The sequence below is a fragment of the Artemia franciscana genome, chromosome 15 (assembly GCF_032884065.1).
Source record: "Artemia franciscana chromosome 15, ASM3288406v1, whole genome shotgun sequence".
NCBI classification, from domain to species: domain Eukaryota; kingdom Metazoa; phylum Arthropoda; class Branchiopoda; order Anostraca; family Artemiidae; genus Artemia; species Artemia franciscana.
Window position 1 is genome coordinate 25,908,457 of NC_088877.1, and position 16,466 is coordinate 25,924,922.

Genomic DNA, 16,466 nt, shown 5'->3' on the forward strand with positions numbered 1-16,466 from the left:
CAAGTGCCAAAAAAAAGATTGAGATAGATAGAACACGTTTTACAGATGAAACATGACAGATTGCAAAAGATTATTCTTTTTCGCCATCGATCTGGGACCAAACGAAAAGTAAGTCGTCCTTGCAAGGGGTGAGAACACGTCGTAAGGAAGGATTTGAGGGAAATTTAAACTTCATGAGAGTAGGTAGAAAGTGAATCTTTGACTAGTTTGGTATAGAGGAGGATGAGCTGTCTTAATGTTTGATCAGGGTGTCAGTTGGAGAGAGGGCATTTACCCCCTCCCCCCGTCCCCTATATTTTAAACGTTTTTTATATATTCATTGAAAAATAGAAAATTCCAGACCCATTACCACCAACACCCCCGTCAGACCACAAAATGCGGAATCACTTTGACGCAGGCAGATCCCTGAATATTTTGAATCACCGAACACCCAAGATCAGAACATGTCCTCCTTTTTCCACTATAAAGCCATCTGTAAATAACTGGCAATTTAAGTAATTACGGCACTTTTCCCCGGGAACTTCGCGGTTCATGTCATCCCCTAAGCATAAATATTGGACCTTCAACTATTTTAGAAAAAAACTCAAACTCCCCCCAATGTCACCAGATCCGGTTGGGATTGAAAATAAGAGCTCTGAGACACGATATCCTTCTAAATGTCAAATTTCATTAAGGCCCGATCACCCGTTCGTAAGTACTTTTCCCCGGCACTTTTCCCCGGGAACTTCGCGGTTCATGTCATCCCCTAAGCATAAATATTGGACCTTCAACTATTTTAGAAAAAAACCTCCAACTCCCCCCAATGTTACCGAATCCGGTCGGGATTGAAAATAAGATCTCTGAGACACGATATCTTTCTAAATGTCAAATTTCATTAAGGCCCAATCACCCGTTCGTGAGTTAAAAATGCCTCATTTTTTCTAATTTTTCCAAATTATGGCAAATACCATTACTTGGTAAATACCAAGTGCCAAAAAAAAGGATGAGATAGATAGAACACGTTTTACAGATGAAACATGACAGATTGCAAAAGATTATTCTTTTCCGCCATCGATCTGAGACCAAACGAAAAGTAGGTCGTCCCCGCAAGAGGTGAGAACACGTCGTAAGGAAGGATTTGAGGGAAATTTAAACTTCATGAGAGTAGGTAGAAAGTGAATCTTTGACTAGTTTGGTGTAGAGGAGGATGAGCTGTCTTAATGTTTGATCAGGGTGTCAATTGGAGGGAGGACATTTACCCCCTCCCCCCGCCCCCTATATTTTAAACGTTTTTTTATATCTTCATTGAAAAATAGAAAATTCCAGACCCATTACCACCAACACCCCCGTCAGACCACAAAATGCGGAATCACTTTGACGCAGGCAGATCCCTGAATATTTTGAATCACCGAACACCCAAGATCAGAACATGTCCTCCTTTTTCCACTATAAAGCCATCTGTAAATAACTGGCAATTTAAGTAATTACGGCACTTTTCCCCGGGAACTTCGCGGTTCATGTCATCCCCTAAGCATAAATATTGGACCTTCAACTATTTTAGAAAAAAATCTCAAGATTTTCTTAAGGTGTTTTATAAGGAGGGCTACGGGACCGGGTCGCCTAAAAAGGCAAAGGAAAGGGACTGGTTGCCCTCCAATAATTTTGATTCTTGGAAAAGGTACTAGAGCTTTCAATTCCTATTTAAATGAGCTACCCCCCCCCCCCTCCAAGTTTATACAACCATCATTTCGATTCAAATTGGCCAAGAAAAGAAGACAAACATTAAAATAAACAATACATGTTAGGCAAAAAGGTCTGGTGTAGATCTGCTGGATAATATATTATCGTTTCGATTTTTGAGGCAACAATCATTGTCTTTTGGACTAAGTGGGGTTACCATTTCCAGGAATGGTAATTGTTAGAGAGTAGATATACTTTTACTCCTGATAACTCACCGCAGCACCAAACTGTCTCTGTCAAATCCAGCTGAGTATATCCCCCCCCCCAACTCAAACTGTCCGAAGTTTCATTCTGTACTCCGTCCCGAGAATTTGATACGACCTATACATCATTTATTTTGACATCTCCCACCTCGTTTAAAGTTTCCTGCTTTTCGTTCGGCCCCAGCTAGATCCTCATAAAGGACAATTTTGGATTCCCTATCATACTTTTTATAACCTATAGCCACCAAATAGCCACCTTAACCTTTCTTTCACTAAGCCCTACACAGTAGAATCAAACCAAATTTTAAGCAAAAACTTTATATATATATATATATATTATATATATATATATATATATATATATATATATATACATATATATATATATATATATATATATATATATATATATATATATAAATAAGTTGTCTGTCTGTGTGTCTGTCTGTGGATCAGGTGACGTCATGTTTCTGTGTCGACTGACGTCATGAAGTTAGTTGTCGTCAGGTCGATGAAGCCGATGAAGATGCTCAGAGTCTATGCCAAAAAACTTGCTGCTGATAGAGAAAGTCAGAAAAGAAAGCGTGCCGAGGAATCAAAAGAACAGCAAGGAAACAGGCTTGAGGCTAAAGAACGCAAAACCGCGCAGTTAGATGAAGATCCACCTGGACAGCGAGAGTCAAAACATATCAAAACTGAAAATGACAGCGATGATGATTGGGTTTGGGATTTTGACTTGGATAAGGTCATCAATGCCTACCAGATTTTAGTTAAAAAAAACAAAGGTTCGGCGATATGTATTTCATAGTGAAGCTGAAAAATAAAGAAGAAAAAGAAAACTGAAAATAGAAAAAATGTAAAAAACTAAAAAATACTAAAAAGAAAAAACACTCAAAGAGAAATTACAGACCGGGACACAAATGACGACCGGAACAGAGGGAATATAAATAACGACCGGGACACTCAAAGAGAAATTACAGACTGGGATACCGGGATACAAGTGACGACCGGGACACAGGGAATATAAATGACGACCAGGACACAGGTATTTAAGAATATCGTTCAAAGACAAATTTTTAATTGTAAGAAGACCGTTGAAAGAGAAATTTCTAATTGTAAAATGACTGAAGAACCTACAATGGCAACACCCGAGGAAGCTGCTCAAAACGAATGTGTTCAAGCCGAAGTAGCTGAATTGGTAAAGCGTTATGTTTCAGGTTCTAGGTCCGAGAGGCTCTAGGTTTGAACCTTGGCTTTAGCATTAATACAAAAGAAGAAAAAAACTAAAAAAGGTAAAAACTAAAAAAAACTAAAAAGAAAATATATATATATATATATTTATATATCTATCTATATAAAAATAAGTTGTCTGTCTGTGGATCTGTCAGGTGACGTCATGTTTCTGTGTCGACTGACGTCATGTTTTCGAAAGACGAAATTACAGACCGGGACATCTGGACACAAATGACGACCGGGACACCGGCACATAGGGAATATAAATGACGACCGGGACACAAGGAATGTTCGATTAGCAATCACCATCAACAAAGCACCGGGACACAAATGACGACCGGGACACAGGGAGTATAAATGACGACCAGGACATTAGTAAAAAAAATTAAAAACTAGAAAAAAGGTAAAAACTACAAAAAAACTAAAAAGAAAAAAAAACCTAAAAACTAATAAAAAACTAAAAAAGCTAAAAAGCTAAAAAAAAATAAAAAATAAAATAAAATGAAAAAGGAAAAAAAAATGAAAAATAAAGGAGAAAAACAAAACTAAAAAAAAACTAAAAAAAGGTAAAAAACTAAAACCTAAAAAAAAAAACAATTCAAAAACGAATGTATATACAGACCGGGACACAAATGACGACCGGGACACCGGGACTTGACGACCGGGACACAGGGACACAACTACAACAGGGACGCCGGGGGGCTCAGGGGGATATATAAATGACGATGGCGACACAGGGAATCGTCGATTAGCAATCACCATCAACAAAGCTGAAGGGCAATCATTAGAATCATGAGGTATAGATCTGAATACGGATTGTTTTCCCATGGACCATTATATGTTGCATGTTCAAGAGTCGTTAAACCTGACATTCTATTTATATGCACAGACAATGGGACAGCAAAGAATGTTGTATATTCGCAAGTTTTACGTAGTTAAAAACATATATATATATATATATATATATATATATATATATATATATATATATATATATATATATATATATATATATATATATATATATATATATATATATATATATATATATATATATATATATATATATATATATATATATATATATATATATCTATATTCAAAGGTGGGACATAGGGACACAACTACAATGGCGCGTAACTAATATGGCGCGTAACGACTTACGCGCACGGGGGAACTTGGGGGGGGGGGGGGGCGAAGCGCCCCCACCAACTAGGTGTTGGGGTGGCGCGCGCCACCCCAACAGCTAGTATATATATATATATATATATATATATATATATATATATATATATATATATATATATATATATATATATATATATATCTATATATATATAAGTTGTTTGTCTGTGGGTTTGTCGAGTGACGTCACGTCATCATGTCGTCATGAAGTTAGTTGTCGTCATGTTTGTTATGACGATGACGTCATTAAAAGTATTTAAGAAAATCGTTCAAAGACAAATTTTTAATTGTAAGAAGATCGTGGACGGAAAAATGTTTAATTGTAAAATGACTGAAGAACCTACAATGGCAACAGCCGAGGAAGCAGCTCAAAGAGTCTATGCCAAAAAACTTGCGGCTGATAGAGAAAGTAAGAAAAGAAAGCGTGCCGAGGAATCACAAGAACAGCAAGAAAACAGGCTTGCGGCTAAAGAACGCAAAACCGCACAGTTAGATGAAAATCCACCTGGACAGCGAGAGTCAAAACATATCAAAACTGAAAATGATAGTGATGATGATTGGGTTTGGGATTTTGACTTGGATAAGGTCATCAATGCCTACCAGATTTTAGTTAAAAAAAACAAAGGTTCGACGATATGTATTTCATAGTGACGCTGAAAAATAAAGAAGAAAAAGAAAACTGAAAAAAGAAAAAAGGTAAAAAACTAAAAAGAAAAAACACTCAAGAGAAATTACAGACCGGGACACAAATGACGACCGGGACAGAGGGAATATAAATGACGACCGGGACACTCAAAGAGAAATTACAGACTGGGATACCGGGACACAAATGACGACCGGGACACAGGGAATATAAATGACGACCAGGACACAGGTATTTAAGAATATCGTTCAAAGACAAATTTTTAATTGTAAAGAGATCGTTGAAAGAGAAATTTCTAATTGTAAAATGACTGAAGAACCTACAATGGCAACACCCGAGGAAGCTGCTCAAAACGAATGTATTCAAGCCGAAGTAGCTGAATTGGTAAAGCGTTACGTTTCAGGTTCTAGGTCCGAGAGGCTCCAGAATTGAACCTTGGGTTTAGCATTAATACAAAAGAAGAAAAAAAAACTAAAAAAGGTAAAAACTACAAAAAAAACTAAAAAGAAAATACTAATAAACTAAAAAAGGTAAAAAACTAAAAAAACAAAAAAAAGGTAAAAAACTAAAAACTAAAAAAGAAAAAAAACTAAAAAAAAGGTAAAAACTACAAAAAAAAACTAAAAAGAAAAAAAACTAAAAACTAATAAAAAAAAACTAAAAACTGAAAAGAAAAAAAAACTAAAAAAAGGGAAAAAGCTGAAAAATAAAGGAGTAAAACAAAACTAAAAGCCAGGACACAGGGAATATAAATGACGACCGGGACACTAAAAGAGAAACTAGACCTCCGTTGCCTGTGCAACGGGAAGTGTTGCAGCAACTGTGCCCTACGGGACACAGTTGCGGAGCAACAGTCTCCATTATGTCCTTCAGAGGACATTTTTCTAATGCGGCTTCGATTGTTATCTTGAAGCATCTTTGATATGGTTTTATTTCGAGCTCCTACTAAACTGAGTTTGGTAAAATGTTTAGCTGATCCAGAAATAAACGAGAACAACTTGGTATAAAGAACACTTCACTTCATCTTGCATAACTTTCATAGCACTACTCGATAAAAATAAAATAGACTTCAAAATCGAAATTTAAGAAAATTTCAAAAAATCGGAACGAGATTGACTTTTCCGGAATTATTTCCGGGAAATCTGTAAGAGCTACGGAATTTCATGCTTCAGTTCTCGAAAACATCAATAAAAGTTCTATATGAGTTCATAATTATTTTATCTTTAAAACGTTTACTTCCGAAACTAGGGCCGTCTTAACTTGACGCCAATTCGAAGCATTATGTTTCGAGACGCACATTTCGGGAATTATTTCCAGGAAATCTGAAAGAGATACGGAAATAACGTCTTATAGTTTTCTGCTTAACTTTTGATGGTCTAAACTAGGAAAATATAAAACAAACCAAATTCACCAAAAAATTTAAATTGCCCCGAGGGCATGACAAAACTTCCAAATAGAAAAACCCAAAGAAGGAATTTTATTTCGGAGAAACTATTGTAAGCTCCAGTTGTTAGGAGATCGAGACCTGTCGAACCGCGTTGGAAAAAAAATTCTAGCTGGTCCAGAACAGAAGTTACCTCTAGAACGTCGAAACTTCGGAAATTATTTCTTAGAGAACGAAGCAACTTGGTATATAGAACACTTCACTTCTTCTTGCATACTTTTCATAGCACTACTCGATAAAAATATAAGAAACATCAAAATGGAAAATTTGAGAAAATTCCAAAAAAAATCGGAAAGAGATAGACTTTTCCAGAATTATTTCCGGGAAATCTGTAAGAGCTACGGAATTTTGTGCTCCGGTTCTCGAAGAGACAAATGAAAGTTCTACATGAGTTCAGCATAGCTGTATTTCTAACAAGTTTATTTCCGAAGCTAGGGTCGTCTTAACTTGACGCCAAACATCGAACGCAGAGTTTCTAAGGAAAAAACGGTTTTATTTTTTTTTTATGGAAAACTGTTAGAAATTTTAGGAACTTCTCTGGAACTTTTTTACTCTGTTTCACGTTTCCCTTCCCTCTGAAAAATCTCAAATTTTTAACTCTTACCACTTCGGAGCTACAGGTCGCTGATCACGGTGGAAAAAAAAAAAAAAAAAAAAAAAAAAAAAAAAAAAAAAAAAAAAAAAAAAAAAAAAACCTACAAAAAGCAGTAGTGTTGCTCCGCAACACAATTACAGACTGGGACACAAATAACGACCGGGAGATATAAATGACGACTGACAAAGATAAATTACAGACCGGGACACGGGGACACAAATGACGACCGCGACACAGGGAATATAAATGACGAACGGGACGCTCAAAGAGAAATTACAGACTGGGACACTGGGACACAAATGACGACCAGGATACTGGGAATATAAATGACGACCGGGACACAGGGAATGTTCGATTAGCAATCACCATTAACAAAGCTCAAGGGCAATCATTAGAATAATGAGGTATGTATATTCGCAAGTTTTACGTAGTTAAAAACATATATATATATATATATATATATATATATATATATATATATATATATATATATATATATATATATATATATATATATATATATATATATATATATTCACAGGTGGGACAAAGGGACACAACTACAATGGTGCGTAACTAATATGGCGCGTAACGACTTACGCGCGCGGGGGGCTTGGGGGGTGGGGGCACGAAACATCTAGTATAAATATATATACATATAAATATATATATATATATATATATATATATATATATGTGTGTGTGTGTGTGTGTGTGTGTGTTTATGTCACACACAACTTCTCAAAACACCTAAGTTTTCAAAGCACGCTTGACAATTGTTATAATTAGGACGTCTAGTATCTGATAATGATTTATCTTGTTATCCTTCCAAACAGTCCTTTAAAAGCAAAAATACATTATGTCACCTGACTATTCGACATTTTAAATCTTCACTACATCCATCTTCCTAATTAACAATAATAGCAACAAAGATAAAACTAATCAATCGATTAATTTTTGTTAAGCCTAATAATACTCTTATCCCCATTTATTCGAGGTAGTCTTGTTCCTGATTTAAGTCATATATTCGTCCGGTCAATCTTCCTAAATAATCCCTTCGTCCCAATTTACAATGTACTACAATATTAAATCAAATAAGTCTACAATAAGATTAATCACTGTTGATACTTTTGTCAAGATGTGACAAGAAAGCCAATTGGCTTTGTCTACACTTTGGCATTGGTAAAGCCTCTTGATTATCTAGGTTTTTCACATATCCAAAGTAAGCATGGACGACAAGGAACTTGATCGTTCTTCAACTTAGTTCCAACAGAGATATTACAAAAGATTCCAAGAGAGATTCGTAGATTTTTCCATGTTTTTCAAAACGAGAACTTTTCTAATAAGCAGAAACAGCCCACGCTGCAATCCTTTTTTGAGAAAAAGAGAAAAAATTAAATTCCGCTGGAGAAAACTTAACACATGTATGAAATGAGGAAAGACCAAATAATCGTCAGTTTGTTTGATACTTAAGTAGCGACAAGTATAGTATCTTTGTAAAATATTCGCGTGAAAGATTCAAGACAAAAATAGAATCACATCTAATATAGCATCTGGTAGCACAGTAGATTGATCTCTACCTGGCAAAACGAGGTCTGGGGTTCGACACCATCTTCCTATTTTTGCCACATTCTAAAATGTGATAAAAATCCTAAATAACATGATTTTAGCACAAAAGTTAATTAGGACTAAAACGTTAGGAAAGAACTGCAGAAGGTACCGTATATTCTTTTTTAAGGGAAATAAATTAATTATTACATCAAACATGATAAAGCCGACTTAGAACGTAATTAACAAAACGATATTATATGAGCTTTCCACTCACACTCATATAAAATATTAAAAGCGATCATGTTTGTTTGCAATCTTGCTAGTTCTCTCGTATGATTTTATAAAAGGTTAAATATTATGAGACCAAACAAAGATAATGAGGTTAAGAGTCAATTTCCACTGAGACAGACGATAGAGGGAATGAGAAAAGGAGAAGGGAGAGATGGAAAGAGAGTAAAAAAGAGAAAAAGGGAGCAAAAGAGAGCGAGAGAGAAAGAGAAAGAGAGAGAGAGAGAGAGAGAGAGAGAGAGAGAGAGAGAGAGAGAGAGAGAGAGAGAGAGAGAGAGAGAGAGAGAGAGAGAGAGAGAGAGAGAGAGAGAGAGAGAAGATCGGTTCCCCAGAAAACGCGACCCAAAAACAGGTAAAAAAAAAGTTTTTGTATTTAGGAAAAACCTTTTACCCCGATTAGCATCAAACTTTCAAGAATCTTTGCGTGAACAAAGGGGTAAAAATCTTTTGTTATGAGAAAAAAGGGTATTATGGGGCTTGCTGTCCCTGAAAAAGTCCTAAGTCTCTGAGTCAAGGAAATCTAATACAGGGTCATATTCAAATTTTCCCTTTACTTTTCCTTGAGGATCTTTTATTTTATTTCCATTATATCATAATTTTATAAGACCAACAGCGATACTGACTACAGCATACAGTGATACTGGAAGATAATGGTATTATTTTCTTACAACATCATGCGTCTAAATTGAAAAAAAGGAATTACCGGCCAGTTCTTCCAACCCGGTGCACATAGTCTTCATAGTGGTTGGGGCAATCATAGTTCACAACCAAAATTAGGTGTTTGACGTCTAATCCTCGTGCTGCAACTGATGTTGCCACCTATAAGTAACAATTGTCAATTATTAGACGTAGTTATCTTGTCCATTACAAGTCACAAATATCAAGGTCGGAATTCATATTAGGCGCCTTAGGTGATTTCTTTAAAGCTCAGGTGCAGCCTCTCAAGGACATTAAGGTTTATGTTCCATGTACAATCTTTAGTGTTTTATTGTTCTGTTCTCCCAAGACGACATATTTTATATCATTTTAAAGCTGAGATTCAGCTCTATCCATCTGTCGAATTATATTTATAAAATTTTGTGCACATGATTTTTTGGATTGAAAATACGTTGAAAATTGATCGAAAGTAGTTTAAAAAAGGACAATTTTCCTATTTATAAAGTCATTTTAGATTGTTCCCCAAGAACAAGTGGAAGTAACATCATAGTTCTGGTTCGTTGAATGGACAGATTTGAGACTAGTGAATCCAATGATATAGTTATCTTGTCCTTTTGATGCAAATTACAGCTGCGGGCTAGTCACAAAACTGTTTTGTTTTAGAGGGAACATTTATCTTAAATGACTTAACAAAAAGTAACCTCGAAGTACTTGTTAAAAAGATATCCCCAACAAACTTGTAAGGCTTTTTACCCGCCCAGACAATATTTATACATGTTGGTCAAACACATGAGGGAAAGCTTACATTTCTACATATTTCTGTTAAAATAGATTTACAACCGTCCCCCCTCCAAGTTTTCTCTTCCCTGGTTCTGAAAAGCGCCGTCTAGAACCTTAAGATCGTACGGAGGATGATTTAGAAACTTCCTAAAAATGTTGCCTTCTTTAAGTTTTTGGCGAAATTCAAAAAATTTAGACGAAAAATACAAGAATGTTTCATTTTTTAGAAGAATTCTTGATGACTATTATGGTTCTACTGAAACGAATTTGTCATATAACTACATTTAATGCAAATTCATATTATTGTACTTGAAATAACTTTCAGGTTTGTTCTTAAAAATCACAACATAAAAATATGTGAAATTGAAGTCAAGAAAACAGGTCAACAAAAATTGAGACAGAAGGATAGGGGAGGGATAGGTAGAAAGAGAAAAAAGAGGGGGAGATGTAGACAGACAAAGATAAAGAGATGTATTATATATATATATATATATATATATATATATATATATATATATATATATATATATATATATATATATATATATATATATAGAATGATCTCTCTGGATTATCATAAAGAAGCGATCAGATTTTATAAATTTCCATCTAACATTCAGATTTTCTCGCCTCTTTTTCGTAATAAGATAATTAACTACCTTAAGTTATCGTTCTGTTTAACATGAAGGGGTATATCTCATATTTTAATGATTTGCAGGAGAGAAAATAAGGTTCGGAAGGTTCTTGCAGCAGCAACTTCTTTTTTTTATTACAGGATTTTATTGTGGAAGAAAAACATATAAAAATTGCAACTTGTACCGAAATAATGGGGATTCGTTCTGTATATCTACATCTATTGATAAAATTGTAATAGCGGGACATGTGAATGAACATCCGCTGAGCCACTTTATTTTCCCGACTCGTTTTTAGAAGAAGTACCAGACACATCCCTTCATATTAGACATAACGACATTTCAGACATACTTAAAAGAAAGACAAAGGGACAGACATTGGCTTCGTAACACATTTTCTGGGCATGACATAATTAAAAAAAAAAAGGCCAATTCATTCATAAGTGCAAAGAAAACACAGCAAAGCGAAACTATTTTGGACATTACACTATAAAACCGTCAACATACTTAGTCGGCTATGTCATGCTATTTTAAAACAAAAGTTGGCTCGCTACAGGATTGTAATTATATTCATCATTCAATTCAGCATTGATCGCTAAAGGTTTGCGATAATAAAATTCGGACAACTTAAACATCTTTAATGCAGCCAAACTACGTCCTTATAATTGCAGATCGAGGTATATCTTTCTAACTGTCTTTTTTTTTAATTGTCAAAACACGTTTTTGAAGCGTGTCATTTATGTAAAACTTGCTCGACTTGGTTATGTAAAATAAATGCAAATTAAAAGTCAGGATCCACTTGATGAAGCTAAAAAGCGGAGAAACAAGTCATGCAATAATATAATATCAAACTTTTAATGAAAGTTCCTACTAGAAACCAGAGAAAACTTGGTAATTTAGCAATATTACAGCAGGAGAGCTAGCCAATAGAGGAGCACTAGAAAGGCAAGAGATAAAACCTGAAATTAAACCTCAGCTTTATACTAAAAAGTACGGTTGCAATTAGCATAAATGCTATTTTGAACATACACATATCATTGTCAATGGAATTTTAGATTAAATTGGGAAAAAAATATCACCTATATTTACCCTATTATTATACTATTTTTATCAGTGACCAATAATCGTGGATGTATGCATGTGTTCGAAAACGGATCCATATTTTTTCGGGAAAATTGGCGTCCTGGGTCTGGCTGATGTGTGGTAGAGGAAGCTTTCAATGTGAATTGTGGAGTGCCCCAAGGTTCAGTATTAGGACCTTTACTGTTTCTTGTATACGTGGATACAATGCGTTTTTACCTTCCTGATGCTGTAGTTACATCATTCGCAGAAGACACAGCGCCTACAGTGATTGGAAAATCTGTCGAGGATCTTATAGAGATAACTAATGTAGATCTGGAGAATTTATCTCAGTTCAAAATATTGAGAAGACTAATTATATGATTTTTAGTCGTATTGGTAAAGTTGTAAGTAATTGTCATCGTATTCTTTTGCAAGGTGTTTCCATTAGTCAGGTTTTTCAATGTAGATATCTAGGATTTTATTTTGATGTAAAAAAATTATGTTCATCCTTATTTAGTGTATGGTTGTTCATTGTATGCAAGCAATTTTTCTAGTCACGTGAAAAGGGTCCAGATTATGCAGAATAAAGCAATTAGAAGTTTGGGTGAGTATCTTGCATGTGGTAGTACTAGAGATTGTTTTAGAGATTTATATATTTTGAATATTTATTTTATTAAGTCTCAGTGGATTTTAATTTTTGTATACCAGGTTTTAAATGGAGTGTCTCCTAAGTATTTTAGAAGTTTTTATCGATATAATTCAAATTGTTACAGTTGACTAGTGAAATCAGGCATACAACGCGATCTGGGTTTATGATTAAACATGTAGATGTTGTTATTTGGAACTCAATTCCAGAGACTGTTAGGTCGTCTGATAACCTTGTGTTATTTAAAGTAAGAATAAGAAAATATTTTTTGAATAAATTGTAAATTATATTGGTTAAAAATTTAACCCTTTTTTTTCTTTTTTTTATGATGAGAGATGGCTGTTTAGAGATTAGATAGTGTTTCGTCTGTTTTTATGGCACTTGGTATTAACCAAGTGACATATAGCAATCGCAAATTCTGTCGGTCTGTCGATCTGTCTGTCGTTCCCGGTTTTGCTGCTTTAGGCACTTCCAGGTAAGCTAGGACGATGAAATTTGGCAAGCGTATCAGGGACCGGACCAGATTAAATTAGAAATAGTCGTTTTCCCGAATTGACCATCTGGGGGGGGGGGGGAGTGGGGGCCGGTTAATTCAGAAAAAAATAGAAAAAATGAAGTATTTTTAACTTATGAGCGGGTGATGGGATCTTAATGAAATTTGATGTTTGGAATGATATTGTGTCTCAGAGCTCTCATTTTAAATCCCGACCGGATCTGATGACATTGGGGGGAGTTGGAGGGGGGAAACCTAAAATCTTGGAAAACACTTAGAGTGGAGGGATCGGGATGAAACTTGATGGGAAAAATAAGCACAAGTCCCAGATACATGACTGACATATTTGGAACGGATCCACTCTCTTTGGGGTAGTTGGGGGGGGGGGGGGTGTAATTCTGAAAAATTAGAAAAAAATGAGGTATTTTTAACTTACGAACGGGTGACAGGATCTCAATGAAATTTGATGTTTAGAAGGATATCGTATCTTAGAGCTCTTATTTTAAATTCCGACCAGATCTGGTGACATTGGGGGGGGGGGGATTTGGGAGGGGAAACCTAAAACTTGGAAAACACTTAGAGTGGAGGGATCGGGATGAAACTTGGTGGGTAAAATAAACACAAGTCCTAGATACATGATTGACATAAACGGAACAGATCCGCTCTCTTTGGGATAGTTGGGGAGGGGGGGATTTCTGAAAAATTAGAAAAAATGAGGTATTTTTAACTTACGAACGGGTGATCGGATCTCAATGAAATTTGACATTTAGAAGGATATCGTGACCCAGAGCTCTTATTTTAAATCCCGACCGGATCTGGTGACATTGGGGGGAGTTGGGAGGGAGAAACCTAAAACTTGAAAAACACTTACGAGTGGAGGGATCGGGACGAAACTTGGTGGGAAAAATAAGCACAAGTCCTAGATACATGATTGACATAACCGGAACGGATCCGCTCTCTTTGGGGTAGTTGGGGGGAGGGGTTAATTCTGAAAAATAAGAAAAAATGAGGTATTTTTAACTTACGAACGGGTGATCGGATCTCAATGAAATTTGATATTTAGAAGGATATCGTGTCTCAAAGCTCTTATTTTAAATCCTGACCGGATCTGGTGGCATTGGGGGAAGTTTGGGGTGGGGGAGCCTGAAATCATGGAAAATGCTTAGATTGGAGGGATCGGGATGAAACTTGGTGGGAAAAATAAGCAGAAGTCTTACATACGTGATTTACATAATTGGAAAAAATCCGCTCTATTGGGGGGGGGGGTTAATTCTGAAAAATAAGAAAAAATTACGTATTTTTAACTTACGAAGGAGTGATCGGATCTTCATGAAACTTGAAGAATACATATTTACATATTTAGAAGGACCTCCTAACTCAGATCTTTTATTTTAAACGTCAACCGGATCAAGCGTAATTGGGGTGGGGGCAGTAGGGGGACCGGAAATCTTAGAAAATACTTAAAGCGGTGAGATCAGGATGAAACTGGATGGGAAGAATAGAAACCTGTCCAAGATACGTGACTGACATAACCGGACCGGATCTGCTCTCTTTGGTGGAATTGGGGGGCGGGGTGATTTTGAAAATTGAGGTATTTGTAACTTACGAAAGGGTGACCAGATCTTAATGAAATTTGATATTTAGAAGGATCTTGTGCTTTAAAGTTCTAATTTTAAATTCCAACCAGATCCTGTGACATTGGAGGGAGTTGGAGGGGAAAACCGGGAATTCTTGGAAAACGTGAAAATTGGTCGAGAATTAAAATAAGAAATCTGAGTTACAAGGTCCTTCTAAATATGAAATTTCATTAAGATTCGATCACTCCTTCGTAAGTTAAAAATACCTCATTTTATCTAATTTTTCAGAATTAACCCTCCCCCCAACTCCCCCAATGAGATCGAATCCGTTCCAGTTATGTCAATCACGTATTTAGGATTTGTGCTTATTTTTCCCTCCAAGTTTCATCCCGATCCCTCCACTCTAAGTCTTTTCCAAGATTTTAGGTTTCCCCCTCCAACTCCCCCCAATGTCACCAGATCCGGTCAGGATTTAAAATAAGAGCTCTGAGATACGATATCCTTCTAAATATCAAATTTCATTAAAGATCCAATCACCCGTTCGCAAGTTAAAAATACCTCATTTTTTCTAATTTTTCCGAATTAACCGTCCCCCCACTCCCCCCTCGAGATGGCCGAATCATGAAAATGACTATTTATAATTTAATCTAGTCTGGTCCCTGATACACCTGCGAAAGCTCATCGTTCTAGCTTATCTGGAAGTGCCTAAACTAGCAAAACCGGGACAGACAGACCGACAGACTGATCGACAGAATTTGCGATCGCTATATGTCACTTGGTCAATACCAAGTGCCATAAAAACCATCTAGATAGGTCAAAAGTTTGAGAAAATTCGTTAAAAGCATTAATTTTGAAAAAAAAAGAAATATTTATGTGAGTGAAGTCATTTCTATATACATCACTATTGAAATGACGTTGTCACACTTGTCACTCTTGTGTGGAAAAATTGAAGATTTTAAAGTTTATAAAGTGCTTAAAGAGCAAAAAACTGATAATTGCAAAAATATTTGTATATATTTGACCATGGATTACAAAAATTCAAAAACCTTAAAAAAGAAAACCAAAAGTTTGAAGCTTAGTAGAAATCTTTGTTAGAAATGTATCATTACCGAATTTCTTTTCTTATAAATATAAGCAACATCTTTTTAAGACATGAAAAAAAGTATGACTGTAGTATGAAAATACATTAAATTGCGTAAAGAGCAAAAAAACAATTCAAAAAAATGAAAATCTTTTTGAACGCAACCAGTTAGCCTATATAATATCAGTAGGAAGGCCAAAAAACGAAAATTTACAAATATTACACATAATGATTCTTTATTTTAACAAAAGATTATAACAATTCAAAAACCTTAAAAATGAAAAAACAAAAGTTTGATGCTTAGTACACATCCTTGTTAGAAATCGGACTAGCTTTAATAATCAAACATCTTTGAGCAGACCCTAGTATGAAAATATATTAATTTGCGTAAAGAACAAAAACTGGTGATTGCAAAAATTTTTCTATACATTTTAACAAGTTTGAAGCTTAGTAGAAATCGTTGTTAGAAATTAGACTTCCTTCAATAATCAAATATCTTTGAAAAGATACAGTATGAAAAGACGTTAAATTGCGTAAAGAGCAAAAAACTGGTAATTGCAAAAATATTTCTATAGATTTTAACAAAAGATTACAACAATTCAAAAACCTTAACCAAGAAAACCAAAAGTTTGAAGCTTAGTAGATATCGTTGTTAGAAATCGGACTTGCTTTTATAA

General features: G+C 35.2%; 1 protein-coding gene across 1 annotated transcript in view; it reads right to left on the minus strand.

Annotated features, from left to right (window-relative positions):
- Window positions 1-16,466, minus strand: part of LOC136036250 (probable ATP-dependent RNA helicase DDX46) — a 139,247-nt gene that overhangs the window by 54,088 nt on the left and 68,693 nt on the right. The window contains exon 14 of the mRNA XM_065718367.1: window positions 9,565-9,680. Within this exon, the coding sequence (XP_065574439.1) occupies window positions 9,565-9,680 (116 nt within the window). The remainder of the gene's footprint in view (window positions 1-9,564; window positions 9,681-16,466) is intronic.